The 18,898-nt window shown below is 37.5% G+C and overlaps 1 protein-coding gene across 1 annotated transcript in view; it reads right to left on the reverse strand.

The window, feature by feature from the left end:
* The window catches only part of LOC102803917 (sodium/hydrogen exchanger 9B2-like), a 94,128-nt gene that overhangs the window by 32,040 nt on the left and 43,190 nt on the right, over nt 1-18,898 (reverse strand). The window contains exons 4-6 of the mRNA XM_085494108.1: nt 12,786-13,056; nt 11,688-11,863; nt 10,141-10,247 (exon numbers count right to left, since the gene is read on the reverse strand). Of these exons, the coding sequence (XP_085350234.1) occupies nt 10,141-10,247; nt 11,688-11,863; nt 12,786-13,056 (554 nt within the window). The remainder of the gene's footprint in view (nt 1-10,140; nt 10,248-11,687; nt 11,864-12,785; nt 13,057-18,898) is intronic.

Genomic DNA, 18,898 nt, shown 5'->3' on the forward strand with positions numbered 1-18,898 from the left:
AGTGTAGGTTTACCTGAGGTTTGATGAGAATGTGAGTATTGCTGTGCATGTTTACCTGAGGTTTGATGTGAATGTGAGTATTGCAGTGTATGCTTACCTGAGGTTTGATGTGAATGTGAGTATTGCAGTGCATGTTTACCTGAGGTTTGATGTGAATGTGAGTATTGCAGTGTATGTTTACCTGAGGTTTGATGTGAATGTGAGTATTGCAGTATATGCCTACCTGAGGTTTGATGTGAATGTGAGTATTGCAGTGCATGTTTACCTGAGGTTTGATCTGAATGTGAGTATTGCTGTGCATGTTTACCTGAGGTTTGATGTGAATGTGAGTATTGCAGTGCATGTTTACCTGAGGTTTGATGTGAATGTGAGTATTGCAGTGCATGTTTACCTGAGGTTTGATGTGAATGTGAGTATTGCTGTGCATGTTTACCTGAGGTTTGATGTGAATATTCCAGTCTATGTTTACCTGAGGTTTGATGTGAATGTGAGTATTGCAGTGCATGTTTACCTGAGGTTTGATGTGAATGTGAGTATTGCAGTGCATGTTTACCTGAGGTTTGATGTGAATATTCCAGTCTATGTTTACCTGAGGTTTGATGTGAATGTGAGTATTGCAGTGCATGTTTACCTGAGGTTTGATGTGAATATTCCAGTGTATGTTTACCTGAGGTTTGATGTGAATGTGAGTATTGCTGTGCATGTTTACCTGAGGTTTGATGTGAATGTGAGTATTGCAGTGTATGTTTACCTGAGGTTTGATGTGAATGTGAGTATTGCAGTGTATGTTTACCTGAGGTTTGATGTGAATGTGAGTATTGCAGTGTACGTTTACCTGAGGTTTGATGTGAATGTGAGTATTGCAGTGCATGTTTACCTGAGGTTTGATGTGAACGTGAGTATTGCAGTGTATGTTTACCTGAGGTTTGATGTGAATGTGAGTATTGCAGTGTATGTTTACCTGAGGTTTGATGTGAATGTGAGTATTGCTGTGCATGTTTACCTGAGGTTTGATGTGAATGTGAGTATTGCTGTGCATGTTTACCTGAGGTTTGATGTGAATGTGAGTATTGCAGTGTATGTTTACCTGAGGTTTGATGTGAATGTGAGTATTGCAGTGTATGTTTACCTGAGGTTTGATGTGAATGTGAGTATTGCTGTGCATGTTTACCTGAGGTTTGATGTGAATGTGAGTATTGCAGTGCATGTTTACCTGAGGTTTGATGTGAATGTGAGTATTGCTGTGCATGTTTACCTGAGGTTTGATGTGAATGTGAGTATTGCAGTGCATGTTTACCTGAGGTTTGATGTGAATATTCCAGTCTATGTTTACCTGAGGTTTGATGTGAATGTGAGTATTGCAGTGCATGTTTACCTGAGGTTTGATGTGAATATTCCAGTGTATGTTTACCTGAGGTTTGATGTGAATGTGAGTATTGCTGTGCATGTTTACCTGAGGTTTGATGTGAATGTGAGTATTGCAGTGTATGTTTACCTGAGGTTTGATGTGAATGTGAGTATTGCAGTGTATGTTTACCTGAGGTTTGATGTGAATGTGAGTATTGCAGTGTATGTTTACCTGAGGTTTGATGTGAATGTGAGTATTGCAGTGCATGTTTACCTGAGGTTTGATGTGAATGTGAGTATTGCAGTGTATGCTTACCTGAGGTTTGATGTGAATGTGTGTATTGCAGTGCATGTTAACTGAGGTTTGATGTGAATGTGAGTATTGCAGTGTATGTTTACCTGAGGTTTGATGTGAATGTGAGTATTGCAGTGCATGTTTATCCGAGGTTTGATGTGAATGTGAGTATTGCAGTGCATGTTTACCTGAGGTTTGATGTGAAAATTCCAGTGTAGGTTTACCTGAGGTTTGATGAGAATGTGAGTATTGCTGTGCATGTTTACCTGAGGTTTGATGTGAATGTGAGTATTGCAGTGTATGCTTACCTGAGGTTTGATGTGAATGTGAGTATTGCAGTGCATGTTTACCTGAGGTTTGATGTGAATGTGAGTATTGCAGTGTATGTTTACCTGAGGTTTGATGTGAATGTGAGTATTGCAGTATATGCCTACCTGAGGTTTGATGTGAATGTGAGTATTGCAGTGCATGTTTACCTGAGGTTTGATCTGAATGTGAGTATTGCTGTGCATGTTTACCTGAGGTTTGATGTGAATGTGAGTATTGCAGTGCATGTTTACCTGAGGTTTGATGTGAATGTGAGTATTGCAGTGCATGTTTACCTGAGGTTTGATGTGAATGTGAGTATTGCTGTGCATGTTTACCTGAGGTTTGATGTGAATATTCCAGTCTATGTTTACCTGAGGTTTGATGTGAATGTGAGTATTGCAGTGCATGTTTACCTGAGGTTTGATGTGAATGTGAGTATTGCAGTGCATGTTTACCTGAGGTTTGATGTGAATATTCCAGTCTATGTTTACCTGAGGTTTGATGTGAATGTGAGTATTGCAGTGCATGTTTACCTGAGGTTTGATGTGAATATTCCAGTGTATGTTTACCTGAGGTTTGATGTGAATGTGAGTATTGCTGTGCATGTTTACCTGAGGTTTGATGTGAATGTGAGTATTGCAGTGTATGTTTACCTGAGGTTTGATGTGAATGTGAGTATTGCAGTGTATGTTTACCTGAGGTTTGATGTGAATGTGAGTATTGCAGTGTACGTTTACCTGAGGTTTGATGTGAATGTGAGTATTGCAGTGCATGTTTACCTGAGGTTTGATGTGAACGTGAGTATTGCAGTGTATGTTTACCTGAGGTTTGATGTGAATGTGAGTATTGCAGTGTATGTTTACCTGAGGTTTGATGTGAATGTGAGTATTGCTGTGCAAGTTTACCTGAGGTTTGATGTGAATGTGAGTATTGCTGTGCATGTTTACCTGAGGTTTGATGTGAATGTGAGTATTGCAGTGTATGTTTACCTGAGGTTTGATGTGAATGTGAGTATTGCAGTGTATGTTTACCTGAGGTTTGATGTGAATGTGAGTATTGCTGTGCATGTTTACCTGAGGTTTGATGTGAATGTGAGTATTGCAGTGCATGTTTACCTGAGGTTTGATGTGAATGTGAGTATTGCTGTGCATGTTTACCTGAGGTTTGATGTGAATGTGAGTATTGCTGTGCATGTTTACCTGAGGTTTGATGTGAATGTGAGTATTGCAGTGTATGTTTACCTGAGGTTTGATGTGAATGTGAGTATTGCAGTGTATGTTTACCTGAGGTTTGATGTGAATGTGAGTATTGCAGTGTACGTTTACCTGAGGTTTGATGTGAATGTGAGTATTGCAGTGCATGTTTACCTGAGGTTTGATGTGAACGTGAGTATTGCAGTGTATGTTTACCTGAGGTTTGATGTGAATGTGAGTATTGCAGTGTATGTTTACCTGAGGTTTGATGTGAATGTGAGTATTGTAGTGCATGTTTACCTGAGGTTTGATGTGAATGTGAGTATTGCAGTGTATGCCTACCTGAGGTTTGATGTGAATGTGAGTATTGCAGTGTATGTTTACCTGAGGTTTGATGTGAATGTGAGTATTGCAGTGTATGTTTACCTGAGGTTTGATGTGAATGTGAGTATTGAAGTGCATGTTTACCTGAGGTTTGATGTGAATATTCCAGTGTATGTTTACCTGAGGTGTGATGTGAATGTGAGTATTGCTGTGCATGTTTACCTGAGGTTTGATGTGAATGTGAGTATTGCAGTGCATGTTTACCTGAGGTTTGAAGTGAATGTGAGTATTGCAGTGCATGTTTATCCGAGGTTTGATGTGAATGTGAGTATTGCAGTGCATGTTTACCTGAGGTTTGATGTGAATATTCCAGTCTATGTTTACCTGAGGTTTGATGTGAATGTGAGTATTGCAGTGCATGTTTACCTGAGGTTTGATGTGAATATTCCAGTGTAGGTTTACCTGAGGTTTGATGAGAATGTGAGTATTGCTGTGCATGTTTACCTGAGGTTTGATGTGAATGTGAGTATTGCAGTGTATGCTTACCTGAGGTTTGATGTGAATGTGAGTATTGCAGTGCATGTTTACCTGAGGTTTGATGTGAATGTGAGTATTGCAGTGTATGTTTACCTGCGGTTTGATGTGAATGTGAGTATTGCAGTGTATGTTTACCTGAGGTTTGATGTGAATGTGAGTATTGCAGTGTATGCCTACCTGAGGTTTGATTGTGAATGTGAGTATTGCAGTGCATGTTTACCTGAGGTTTGATCTGAATGTGAGTATTGCAGTGCATGTTTACCTGAGGTTTGATGTGAATGTGAGTATTGCAGTGCATGTTTACCTGTGGTTTGATGTGAATGTGAGTATTGCAGTGCATGTTTATCCGAGGTTTGATGTGAATGTGAGTATTGCAGTGCATGTTTACCTGAGGTTTGATGTGAATGTGAGTATTGCAGTGTATGTTTACCTGAGGTTTGATGTGAATGTGAGTATTGCAGTGCATGTTTACCTGAGGTTTGATGTGAATATTCCAGTCTATGTTTACCTGAGGTTTGATGTGAATGTGAGTATTGCAGTGCATGTTTACCTGAGGTTTGATGTGAATGTGAGTATTGCAGTGTATGTTTACCTGAGGTTTGATGAGAATGTGAGTATTGCTGTGCATGTTTATACTGAGGTTTGATGTGAATGTGAGTATTGCAGTGTATGCTTACCTGAGGTTTGATGTGAATGTGAGTATTGCAGTGCATGTTAACTGAGGTTTGAGATGTGAATGTGAGTATTGCAGTGTATGCTACCTGAGGTTTGATGTGAATGTGAGTATTGCAGTGCATGTTTACCTGAGGTTTGATGTGAATGTGAGTATTGCTGTGCATGTTTACCTGAGGTTTGATGTGAATGTGAGTATTGCAGTGCATGTTTACCTGAGGTTTGATCTGAATGTGAGTATTGCAGTGCATGTTTACCTGAGGTTTGATGTGAATGTGAGTATTGCAGTGCATGTTTACCTGAGGTTTGATGTGAATGTGAGTATTGCAGTGCATGTTTACTGAGGTTTGATGTGAATGTGAGTATTGCTGTGCATGTTTACCTGAGGTTTGATGTGAATATTCCAGTCTATGTTTACCTGAGGTTTGATGTGAATGTGAGTATTGCAGTGCATGTTTACCTGAGGTTTGATGTGAATGTGAGTATTGCAGTGCATGTTTACCTGAGGTTTTGATGTGAAATTCCAGTGTATGTTTACCTGAGGTTTGATGTGAATGTGAGTATTGCTGTGCATGTTTACCTGAGGTTTGATGTGAATGTGAGTATTGCACTGTATGCCTACCTGAGGTTTGATGTGAATGTGAGTATTGCAGTGCATGTTTACCTGAGGTTTGATGTGAATGTGAGTATTGCTGTGCATGCTTACCTGAGGTTTGATGTGAATGCGAGTATTGCAGTGCATGTTTACCTGAGGTTTGATGTGAATATGAGTATTGCAGTGTATGCCTACCTGAGGTTTGATCTGAATGTGAGTATTGCAGTGCATGTTTACCTGAGGTTTGATGTGAATGCGAGCATTGCAGTGCATGTTTACCTGAGGTTTGATGTGAATGTGAGTATTGCGGTGCATGTTTACCTGAAGTTTGATGTGAATGTGAGTATTGCAGTGCATGTTTACCTGACGTTTGATGTGAATGTGAGTATTGCAGTGCATGTTTACCTGACGTTTGATGTGAATGTGAGTATTGCAGTGCATGTTTACCTGACGTTTGATGTGAATGTGAGTATTGCAGTGCATGTTTACCTGAGGTTTGATGTGAATGTGAGTATTGCTGTGCATGTTTACCTGAGGTTTGATGTGAATGTGAGTATTGCTGTGCATGTTTACCTGAGGTTTGATGTGAATGTGAGTATTGCAGTGCATGTTTACCTGAGGTTTGATGTGAATGTGAGTATTGTAGTGCATGTTTACCTGAGGTTTGATGTGAATGTGAGTATTGCTGTGCATGTTTACCTGAGGTTTGATGTGAATGTGAGTATTGCTGTGCATGTTTACCTTAGGTTTGATGTGAATGCGAGTATTGCAGTGTATGTTTACCTGAGGTTTGATGTAAATGCGAGTATTGCAGTGTATGTTTACCTGAAGTTTGATGTAAATGCGAGTATTGCAGTGTATGTTTACCTGAGGTTTGATGTGAATGCGAGTATTGCAGTGCATGTTTACCTGAGGTTTGATGTGAACGCGAGTATTGCAGTGCATGTTTACCTGAGGTTTGATGTGAATATTCCAGTGTATGTTTACCTGAGGTTTGATGTGAATGTGAGTATTGCTGTGCATGTTTACCTGAGGTTTGATGTGAATGTGAGTATTGCAGTGTATGTTTACCTGAGGTTTGATGTGAATGTGAGTATTGCACTGTATGCCTACCTGAGGTTTGATGTGAATGTGAGTATTGCAGTGCATGTTTACCTGAGGTTTGATGTGAATGTGAGTATTGCAGTGCATGTTTACCTGAGGTTTGATGTGAATGTGAGTGTTGCTGTGCATGTTTACCTGAGGTTTGATGTGAATGTGAGTATTGCACTGTATGCCTACCTGAGGTTTGATGTGAATGTGAGTATTGCAGTGCATGTTTACCTGAGGTTTGATGCGAATGTGAGTATTGCAGTGCATGTTTACCTGAGGTTTGATGTGAATGTGAGTATTGCAGTGCATGTTTACCCGAGGTTTGATGTGAATATTCCAGTGTATGTTTACCTGAGGTTTGATGAGAATATGAGTATTGCTGTGCATGTTTACCTGAGGTTTGATGTGAATGTGAGTATTGCAGTGTATGCTTACCTGAGGTTTGATGTGAATGTGAGTATTGCAGTGCATGTTAACTGAGGTTTGATGTGAATGTGAGTATTGCAGTGTATGCCTACCTGAGGTTTGATGTGAATGTGAGTATTGCAGTGCATGTTTACCTGAGGTTTGATGTGAATGTGAGTATTGCTGTGCATGTTTACCTGAGGTTTGATGCGAATGTGAGTATTGCAGTGCATGTTTACCTGAGGTTTGATCTGAATGTGAGTATTGCAGTGCATGTTTACCTGAGGTTTGATGTGAATGTGAGTATTGCAGTGCATGTTTACCTGAGGTTTGATGTGAATGTGAGTATTGCAGTGCATGTTTACCTGATGTTTGATGTGAATGTGAGTATTGCTATGCATGTTTACCTGAGGTTTGATGTGAATATTCCAGTCTATGTTTACCTGAGGTTTGATGTGAATGTGAGTATTGCAGTGCATGTTTACCTGAGGTTTGATGTGAATGTGAGTATTGCAGTGCATGTTTACCTGAGGTTTGATGTGAATGTGAGTATTGCAGTGCATGTTTACCTGAGGTTTGATGTGAATATTCCAGTGTATGTTTACCTGAGGTTTGATGTGAATGTGAGTATTGCTGTGCATGTTTACCTGAGGTTTGATGTGAATGTGAGTATTGCACTGTATGCCTACCTGAGGTTTGATGTGAATGTGAGTATTGCAGTGTATGTTTACCTGAGGTTTGATGTGAATGTGAGTATTGCAGTGCATGTTTACCTGAGGTTTGATGTGAATGTGAGTATTGCACTGTATGCCTACCTGAGGTTTGATGTGAATGTGAGTATTGCAGTGTATGTTTACCTGAGGTTTGATGTGAATGTGAGTATTGCTGTGCATGTTTACCTGAGGTTTGATGTGAATGTGAGTATTGCTGTGCATGTTTACCTGAGGTTTGATGTGAATGTGAGTATTGCTGTGCATGCTTACCTGAGGCTTGATGTGAATGCGAGTATTGCAGTGTATGTTTACCTGAGGTTTGATGTGAATGTGAGTATTGCTGTGCATGTTTACCTGAGGTTTGATGTGAATGTGAGTATTGCTGTGCATGTTTACCTGAGGTTTGATGTGAATGTGAGTATTGCAGTGCATGTTTACCTGAGGTTTGATGTGAATGTGAGTATTGCTGTGCATGTTTACCTGAGGTTTGATGTGAATGTGAGTATTGCAGTGCATGTTTACCTGAGGTTTGATGTGAATGTGAGTATTGCTGTGCATGTTTACCTGAGGTTTGATGTGAATGTGAGTATTGCAGTGTATGTTTACCTGAGGTTTGATGTGAATGTGAGTATTGCTGTGCATGTTTACCTGAGGTTTGATGTGAATGTGAGTATTGCTGTGCATGTTTACCTGAGGTTTGATGTGAATGTGAGTATTGCAGTGCATGTTTACCTGAGGTTTGATGTGAATGCGAGTATTGCAGTGTATGTTTACCTGAGGTTTGATGTGAATGTGAGTATTGCTGTGCATGTTTACCTGAGGTTTGATGTGAATGTGAGTATTGCAGTGTATGCCTACCTGAGGTTTGATCTGAATGTGAGTATTGCAGTGCATGTTTACCTGAGGTTTGATGTGAATGCGAGCATTGCAGTGCATGTTTACCTGAGGTTTGATGTGAATGTGAGTATTGCGGTGCATGTTTACCTGAAGTTTGATGTTATTGTGAGTATTGCAGTGCATGTTTACCTGACATTTGATGTGAATGTGAGTATTGCAGTGCATGTTTACCTGACGTTTGATGTAAATGTGAGTATTGCAGTGCATGTTTACCTGACGTTTGATGTGAATGTGAGTATTGCAGTGCATGTTTACCTGAGGTTTGATGTGAATGTGAGTATTGCTGTGCATGTTTACCTGAGGTTTGATGTGAATGTGAGTATTGTAGTGCATGTTTACCTGAAGTTTGATGTGAATGTGAGTATTGCTGTGCATGTTTACCTGAGGTTTGATGTGAATGTGAGTATTGCAGTGCATGTTTACCTGAGGTTTGATGTGAATGTGAGTATTGTAGTGCATGTTTACCTGAGGTTTGATGTGAATGTGAGTATTGCTGTGCATGTTTACCTTAGGTTTGATGTGAATGCGAGTATTGCAGTGTATGTTTACCTGAGGTTTGATGTAAATGCGAGTATTGCAGTGTATGTTTACCTGAAGTTTGATGTAAATGCGAGTATTGCAGTGTATGTTTACCTGAGGTTTGATGTGAATGCGAGTATTGCAGTGCATGTTTACCTGAGGTTTGATGTGAACGCGAGTATTGCAGTGCATGTTTACCTGAGGTTTGATGTGAATATTCCAGTGTATGTTTACCTGAGGTTTGATGTGAATGTGAGTATTGCTGTGCATGTTTACCTGAGGTTTGATGTGAATGTGAGTATTGCACTGTATGCCTACCTGAGGTTTGATGTGAATGTGAGTATTGCAGTGCATGTTTACCTGAGGTTTGATGTGAATGTGAGTATTGCAGTGCATGTTTACATGAGGTTTGATGTGAATGTGAGTATTGCTGTGCATGTTTACCTGAGGTTTGATGTGAATGTGAGTATTGCAGTGCATGTTTACCTGAGGTTTGATGTGAATGTGAGTATTGCGGTGCATATTTACCTGAAGTTTGATGTGAATGTGAGTATTGCAGTGCATGTTTGCCTGACGTTTGATGTGAATGTGAGTATTGCAGTGCATGTTTACCTGACGTTTGATGTGAATGTGAGTATTGCAGTGCATGTTTACCTGAGGTTTGATGTAAATGTGAGTATTGCTGTGCATGTTTACCTGAGGTTTGATGTGAATGTGAGTATTGCAGTGCATGTTTACCTGAGGTTTGATGTGAATGTGAGTATTGCGGTGCATATTTACCTGACGTTTGATGTGAATGTGAGTATTGCAGTGCATGTTTGCCTGACGTTTGATGTGAATGTGAGTATTGCAGTGCATGTTTACCTGACGTTTGATGTGAATGTGAGTATTGCAGTGCATGTTTACCTGAGGTTTGATGTAAATGTGAGTATTGCTGTGCATGTTTACCTGAGGTTTGATGTGAATGTGAGTATTGCAGTGCATGTTTACCTGAGGTTTGATGTGAATGTGAGTATTGCAGTGCATGTTTACCTGAGGTTTGATGTGAATGTGAGTATTGCTGTGCATGTTTACCTGAGGTTTGATGTGAATGTGAGTATTGTAGTGCATGTTTACCTGAGGTTTGATGTGAATGTGAGTATTGCTGTGCATGTTTACCTGAGGTTTGATGTGAATGTGAGTATTGCAGTGCATGTTTACCTGAGGTTTGATGTGAATGTGAGTATTGCAGTGCACGTTTACCTGAGGTTGATGTGGTATATACCACATGATGATACCAAAAGCAATACCAAAACAAACTCCTATCAACACTTCTACAAAACCAAGTACTATAGTTAAAGCAACAGTGCCTGTAATAAAGAACAACTAATTGTCAAATCATTTATTCACATTAATTGTCAAATCATTTATTCACACTAATTGTCAAATCATTTATTCACACTAATTGTCAAGTCATTTATTCACACTAATTGTCAAATCATTTATTCACACTAATTGTCAAATCATTTATTCACACTAATTGTCAAATCATTTATTCACACTAATTGTCAAATCATTTATTCACACTAATTGTCAAATCATTTATTCACACTAATTGTCAAATCATTTATTCACACTAATTGTCAAATCATCTATTCACACTAATTGTCAAATCATCTATTCACACTAATTGTCAAGTCATTTATTCACACTAATTGTCAAATCATTTATTCACACTAATTGTCAAGTCATTTATTCACACTAATTGTCAAATCACTTATTCACACTAATTGTCAAATCATTTATTCACACTAATTGTCAAATCATTTATTCACACTAATTGTCAAATCATTCATTCACACTAATTGTCAAATCATTTATTCACACTAATTGTCAAGTCATTTATTCACACTAATTGTCAAATCATTTATTCACACTAATTGTCAAATCATTCATTCACACTAATTGTCAAATCATTTATTCACACTAATTGTCAAGTCATTTATTCACACTAATTGTCAAATCATTTATTCACACTAATTGTCAAATCATTTATTCACACTAATTGTCAAATCATTTATTCACACTAATTGTCAAATCATTTATTCACACTAATTGTCAAATCATTCATTCACACTAATTGTCAAATCATTCATTCACAATAATTGTCAAATCATTTATTCACACTAATTGTCAAATCATTCATTCACACTAATTGTCAAATCATTTATTCACACTAATTGTCAAATCATTTATTCACACAAATTGTCAAATCATTTATTCACACTAATTGTCAAATCATTTATTCACACTAATTGTCAAATCATTTATTCACACTAATTGTCAAATCATTTATTCACACTAATTGTCAAGTCATTTATTCACACTAATTGTCAAATCATTTAGTCACACTAATTGTCAAGTCATTTATTCACACTGATTGTCAAGTCATTTATTCACACTAATTGTCAAATCATTTATTCACACTAATTGTCAAGTCATTTATTCACACTAATTGTCAAGTCATTTATTCACACTAATTGTCAAGTCATTTATTCAAACTAATTGTCAAGTCATTTATTCACACTAATTGTCAAGTCATTTATTCACACTAATTGTCAAGTCATTTATTCACACTAATTGTCAAGTCATTTATTCACACTAATTGTCAAATCATTTATTCACACTAATTGTCAAATCATTTATTCACACTAATTGTCAAATCATTTATTCACACTAATTGTGAAATCATTTATTCACACTAATTGTCAAATCAAATCAAATGTACTTGAAGAGTAATAGGTACGTACCAGTAGAGAAAGCAATGCCAAGAACTACACTAAAACCTGTTATGGCTAAAACATCATCTACACTAGCTGCAGCAATCACCAATGTTGGAATACCCTTGTTTACACCATACCCCTTTTCATGAAGATTTAGCATGGAAGGAACAACAACAGCAGGAGACACAGCAGCTAAAACAAAGCTGAAAAAAAGACAAACATCTTGATTCAGTACTATGGCACAGTGATTCAGTGTTCAATTGAATGAGTGGCCATGGTTTCATCTTTGCATATCATTTTATTCTTTAGGAAGTACTTCTCCAGCAATAAAGTTGTACATATGATGATGCTATTTAACTTCAATGGTGATACTTTGTTTTGTGTGTCTTACATTCAAATTTTTTTCTTCTTTTTCGTTACACTCAATTATCTGTGATTGTTTCATCGTTACAGTGTTGTTTTTGTTTTCTTTTTCTTACTTTTATTGTATATTTAACTAAGATCCCACTCTGGGATACAGTTTCAATAAAGATTGTTATTATTAATATTCTAATATTATTATATAAGTCCTATATTATTTGTGTCAAAAGTATGTCATGTCATATGAGAATTGGCCATTTTGAACTAGAACTCAAAACAAATGCATGTTATGATGTAGTTGTGAATTTTGATTGCAATCAGTCAAAGGATGTCATAGACATGGCTCTAGAACAGCATTCATTAATAATACAAAATTTTCAACATTCGGCCATTTTGCATACAATCTGAAAAACAAAATGTCGTACTTGAAGTTCTCATTATGTTCAATTCATGTACCAAGTAAGAACATTAGCCGTTGAGGAATAAATGACTGGAATCATGTAGATCCAGAATACGTATTTTTGATACATAACATTAAAATGGCCACCATTAGTGAAAAGAGATAAAGTTTTGGAAATGAAATTACCCATGAGTACATGGTGCAATTCCTGGGAGTACTAAAGTCAACTTTCGTGCCTCACTTTTTTTATTGGTCTGATCATCACCAGATACAAACAAAATAATAGTAGATATAAACATTCACACTCAAGCATTTCACAAATCTATTTCACAAAAATGAGGTATATAACAATTTGGTCTACCTACCCAAGCATGAAGCCAAAGGCCCATGGAAATCCAAGCAAAAAGTGAGCAATAATAGCTGTCGTAATACACTCCATTGTACAAGGGGTAAAGGCAAGACGAAGACAAGCTACTTTAAGTTTCTTCAAAGCTTCAGCATCTAGACCTAGTCCAGCACGGATCAAAATCACAGTAAATGCAATATTTCTTAGAGTGATAGACCAAGATTGTTCAATATCTTTAGCAACATTGATGTAGGGTATGTTACGTAACATCACTCCTACTATCAACATACCTAAAAATAAAAATATAAGTTTTTCATACAGCACATCGATTTTAAATGAGAATGTCAAAGTGTGATAAAATGACTAATGTAAACAAATAAAAGTAAAAGAAACAGACTGGTGTTGACATATCAAAGTAAGTAGAAACAGACTGGTGTAGACATATCAAAGTGAGTGGAAATAGACTGGTGTAGACATATCAAAGTGAGTAGAAACAGACTGGTGTAGACATATCAAAGTGAGTGGAAATAGACTGGTGTAGACATATCAGAGTGAGTGGAAATAGACTGGTGCAGACATATCAAAGTGAGTAGAAACAGACTTGTGTAGACATATCAAAGTGAGTAGAAATAGACTGGTGTAGACATATCAAAGTGAGTAGAAAGAGACTGGTGTAGACATATCAAAGTGAGTAGAAACAGACTGGTGTAGAAATATCAAAGTGAGTAGAAAGAGACTGGTGTAGACATATCAAAGTGAGTAGAAACAGACTTGTGTAGACATATCAAAGTGAGTAGAAACAGACTGGTGTAGAAATATCAAAGTGAGTAGAAAGAGACTGGTGTAGACATATCAAAGTGAGTGGAAATAGACTGGTGTAGACATATCAAAGTGAGTAGAAACAGGCTGGTGTAGACATATCAAAGTGAGTAGAAATAGACTAGTGTAGACATATCAAAGTGAGTAGAAACAGACTGGTGCAGACATATTAAAGTGAGTGGAAATAGACTGGTGTAGACATATCAAAGTGAGTAGAAACAGACTGGTGTAGACATATCAAAGTGAGTAGAAAGAGACTGGTGTAGACATATCAAAGTGAGTGGAAATAGACTGGTGTAGACATATCAAAGTGAGTAGAAACAGGCTGGTGTAGACATATCAAAGTGAGTGGAAATAGACTGGTGTAGACATATCAAAGTGAGTAGAAATAGACTAGTGTAGACATATCAAAGTGAGTAGAAACAGACTGGTGCAGACAAATTAAAGTGAATGGAAATAGACTGGTGTAGACATACCAAAGTGAGTAGAAACAGACTGGTGTAGACATATCAAAGTGAGTGGAAATAGACTGGTGTAGTAATATCAAAGTGAATGGAAAGAGACTGGTGTAGACATATCAAAGTAAGTAGAAACAGACTGGTGTAGACATATCAAAGTGAGTAGAAACAGACTGGTGTAGACATATCAAGGTGAGTAGAAACAGACTGGTGTAGACATATCAAAGTGAGTGGAAATAGACTGGTGTAGACATATCAAAGTGAGTAGAAATAGACTGGTGTAGACATATCAAAGTGAGTAGAAACAGACTGGTGTAGACATATCAAAGTGAGTGGAAACAGACTGGTGTAGACATATCAAAGTGAGTAGAAACAGACTGGTGTAGACATATCAAAGTGAGTAGAAATAGACTGGTGCAGACATATTATAGTGAATGGAAATAGACTGGTGTAGACATATCAAAGTAAGTAGAAACAGACTGGTGTAGACATATCAAAGTGAGTAGAAACAGACTGGTGTAGACATATCAAAGTGAGTGGAAATAGACTGGTGTAGACATATCAAAGTGAGTAGAAACAGACTGGTGTAGACATATCAAAGTGAGTAGAAATAGACTGGTGCAGACATATTAAAGTGAATGGAAATAGACTGGTGTAGACATATCAAAGTGACTAAAAAATAGACTGGTGTAGACATATCAAAGTGACTAAAAATAATAGACTGGTGTAGACATATCAAAGTGAGTAGAAACAGACTGGTGTAGACATATCAAAGTGAGTGGAAACAGACTGGTGTAGACATATCAAAGTGAGTAGAAACAGACTGGTGTAGACATATCAAAGTGAGTAGAAATAGACTGGTGCAGACATATTATAGTGAATGGAAATAGACTGGTGTAGACATATCAAAGTAAGTAGAAACAGACTGGTGTAGACATATCAAAGTGAGTAGAAACAGACTGGTGTAGACATATCAAAGTGAGTGGAAATAGACTGGTGTAGACATATCAAAGTGAGTAGAAACAGACTGGTGTAGACATATCAAAGTGAGTAGAAATAGACTGGTGTAGACATATTAAAGTGAATGGAAATAGACTGGTGTAGACATATCAAAGTGAGTAAAAAATAGACTGGTGTAGACATATCAAAGTGACTAAAAATAATAGACTGGTGTAGACATATCAAAGTGAGTAGAAACAGACTGGTGTAGACATATCAAAGTGAGTGGAAACAGACTGATGTTGACATATCAAAGTGAGTGGAAATAGACTGGTGTAGACATATCAAAGTGAGTGGAAATAGACTGGTGTAGTAATTTCAAAGTGAGTGGAAACAGACTGGTGTAGACATATCAAAGTGACTAGAAACAGACTGGAGTAGACATATCAAAGTGAGTGGAAACAGACTGGTGTAGACATATCAAAGTGAGTGGAAATAGACTGGTGTAGACATATCAAAGTGAGTAGAAACAGACTTGTGTAGACATATCAAAGTGAGTAGAAACAGACTGGTGTAGACATATCAAAGTGAGTGGAAATAGACTGGTGTAGTAATATCAAAGTGAGTGGAAACAGACTGGTGTAGACATATTAAAGTGAGTGGAAACAGACTGGTGTAGACATATCAAAGTGAGTGGAAACAGACTGGTGTAGACATATCAAAGTGAGCGGAAATAGACTGGTGTAGACATATCAGAGTGAGTGGAAATAGACTGGTGCAGACATATCAAAGTGAGTAGAAACAGACTTGTGTAGACATATCAAAGTGAGTAGAAATAGACTGGTGTAGACATATCAAAGTGAGTAGAAAGAGACTGGTGTAGACATATCAAAGTGAGTAGAAACAGACTGGTGTAGAAATATCAAAGTGAGTAGAAAGAGACTGGTGTAGACATATCAAAGTGAGTAGAAACAGACTTGTGTAGACATATCAAAGTGAGTAGAAACAGACTGGTGTAGAAATATCAAAGTGAGTAGAAAGAGACTGGTGTAGACATATCAAAGTGAGTGGAAATAGACTGGTGTAGACATATCAAAGTGAGTAGAAACAGGCTGGTGTAGACATATCAAAGTGAGTAGAAATAGACTAGTGTAGACATATCAAAGTGAGTAGAAACAGACTGGTGCAGACATATTAAAGTGAGTGGAAATAGACTGGTGTAGACATATCAAAGTGAGTAGAAACAGACTGGTGTAGACATATCAAAGTGAGTAGAAAGAGACTGGTGTAGACATATCAAAGTGAGTGGAAATAGACTGGTGTAGACATATCAAAGTGAGTAGAAACAGGCTGGTGTAGACATATCAAAGTGAGTGGAAATAGACTGGTGTAGACATATCAAAGTGAGTAGAAATAGACTAGTGTAGACATATCAAAGTGAGTAGAAACAGACTGGTGCAGACAAATTAAAGTGAATGGAAATAGACTGGTGTAGACATACCAAAGTGAGTAGAAACAGACTGGTGTAGACATATCAAAGTGAGTGGAAATAGACTGGTGTAGTAATATCAAAGTGAATGGAAAGAGACTGGTGTAGACATATCAAAGTAAGTAGAAACAGACTGGTGTAGACATATCAAAGTGAGTAGAAACAGACTGGTGTAGACATATCAAGGTGAGTAGAAACAGACTGGTGTAGACATATCAAAGTGAGTGGAAATAGACTGGTGTAGACATATCAAAGTGAGTAGAAATAGACTGGTGTAGACATATCAAAGTGAGTAGAAACAGACTGGTGTAGACATATCAAAGTGAGTGGAAACAGACTGGTGTAGACATATCAAAGTGAGTAGAAACAGACTGGTGTAGACATATCAAAGTGAGTAGAAATAGACTGGTGCAGACATATTATAGTGAATGGAAATAGACTGGTGTAGACATATCAAAGTAAGTAGAAACAGACTGGTGTAGACATATCAAAGTGAGTAGAAACAGACTGGTGTAGACATATCAAAGTGAGTGGAAATAGACTGGTGTAGACATATCAAAGTGAGTAGAAACAGACTGGTGTAGACATATCAAAGTGAGTAGAAATAGACTGGTGCAGACATATTAAAGTGAATGGAAATAGACTGGTGTAGACATATCAAAGTGACTAAAAAATAGACTGGTGTAGACATATCAAAGTGACTAAAAATAATAGACTGGTGTAGACATATCAAAGTGAGTAGAAACAGACTGGTGTAGACATATCAAAGTGAGTGGAAACAGACTGGTGTAGACATATCAAAGTGAGTAGAAACAGACTGGTGTAGACATATCAAAGTGAGTAGAAATAGACTGGTGCAGACATATTATAGTGAATGGAAATAGACTGGTGTAGACATATCAAAGTAAGTAGAAACAGACTGGTGTAGACATATCAAAGTGAGTAGAAACAGACTGGTGTAGACATATCAAAGTGAGTGGAAATAGACTGGTGTAGACATATCAAAGTGAGTAGAAACAGACTGGTGTAGACATATCAAAGTGAGTAGAAATAGACTGGTGTAGACATATTAAAGTGAATGGAAATAGACTGGTGTAGACATATCAAAGTGAGTAAAAAATAGACTGGTGTAGACATATCAAAGTGACTAAAAATAATAGACTGGTGTAGACATATCAAAGTGAGTAGAAACAGACTGGTGTAGACATATCAAAGTGAGTGGAAACAGACTGATGTTGACATATCAAAGTGAGTGGAAATAGACTGGTGTAGACATATCAAAGTGAGTGGAAATAGACTGGTGTAGTAATTTCAAAGTGAGTGGAAACAGACTGGTGTAGACATATCAAAGTGACTAGAAACAGACTGGAGTAGACATATCAAAGTGAGTGGAAACAGACTGGTGTAGACATATCAAAGTGAGTGGAAATAGACTGGTGTAGACATATCAAAGTGAGTAGAAACAGACTTGTGTAGACATATCAAAGTGAGTAGAAACAGACTGGTGTAGACATATCAAAGTGAGTGGAAATAGACTGGTGTAGTAATATCAAAGTGAGTGGAAACAGACTGGTGTAGACATATTAAAGTGAGTGGAAACAGACTGGTGTAGACATATCAAAGTGAGTGGAAACAGACTGGTGTAGACATATCAAAGTGAGCGGAAATAGACTGGTGTAGACATATCAAAGTGAGTGGAAACAGACTGGTGTAGACATATCAAAGTGAGTGGAAATAGACTGGTGCAGACATATCAAAGTGAGTAGAAACAGACTTGTGTAGACATATCAAAGTGAGTAGAAATAGACTGGTGTAGACATATCAAAGTGAGTAGAAAGAGACTGGTGTAGACATATCAAAGTGAGTGGAAATAGACTGGTGTAGACATATCAAAGTGAGTAGAAACAGACTGGTGTAGACATATCAAAGTGAGTGGAAATAGACTGGTGTAGACATATCAGAGTGAGTGGAAATAGACTGGTGCAGACATATCAAAGTGAGTAGAAACAGACTTGTGTAGACATATCAAAGTGAGTAGAAATAGACTGGTGTAGACATATCAAAGTGAGTAGAAAGAGACTGGTGTAGACATATCAAAGTGAGTGGAAATAGACTGGTGTAGACATATCAAAGTGAGTAGAAACAGGCTGGTGTAGACATATCAAAGTGAGTAGAAAGAGACTGGTGTAGACATATCAAAGTGAGTGGAAATAGACTGGTGTAGACATATCAAAGTGAGTAGAAACAGGCTGGTGTAGACATATCAAAGTGAGTGGAAATAGACTGGTGTAGACATATCAAAGTGAGTAGAAATAGACTAGTGTAGACATATCAAAGTGAGTAGAAACAGACTGGTGCAGACAAATTAAAGTGAATGGAAATAGACTGGTGTAGACATACCAAAGTGAGTAGAAACAGACTGGTGTA

Source organism: Saccoglossus kowalevskii, chromosome 19 (genome assembly GCF_978046115.1).
Source record: "Saccoglossus kowalevskii chromosome 19, keSacKowa6.1, whole genome shotgun sequence".
Taxonomy (NCBI): Eukaryota; Metazoa; Hemichordata; class Enteropneusta; family Harrimaniidae; genus Saccoglossus; species Saccoglossus kowalevskii.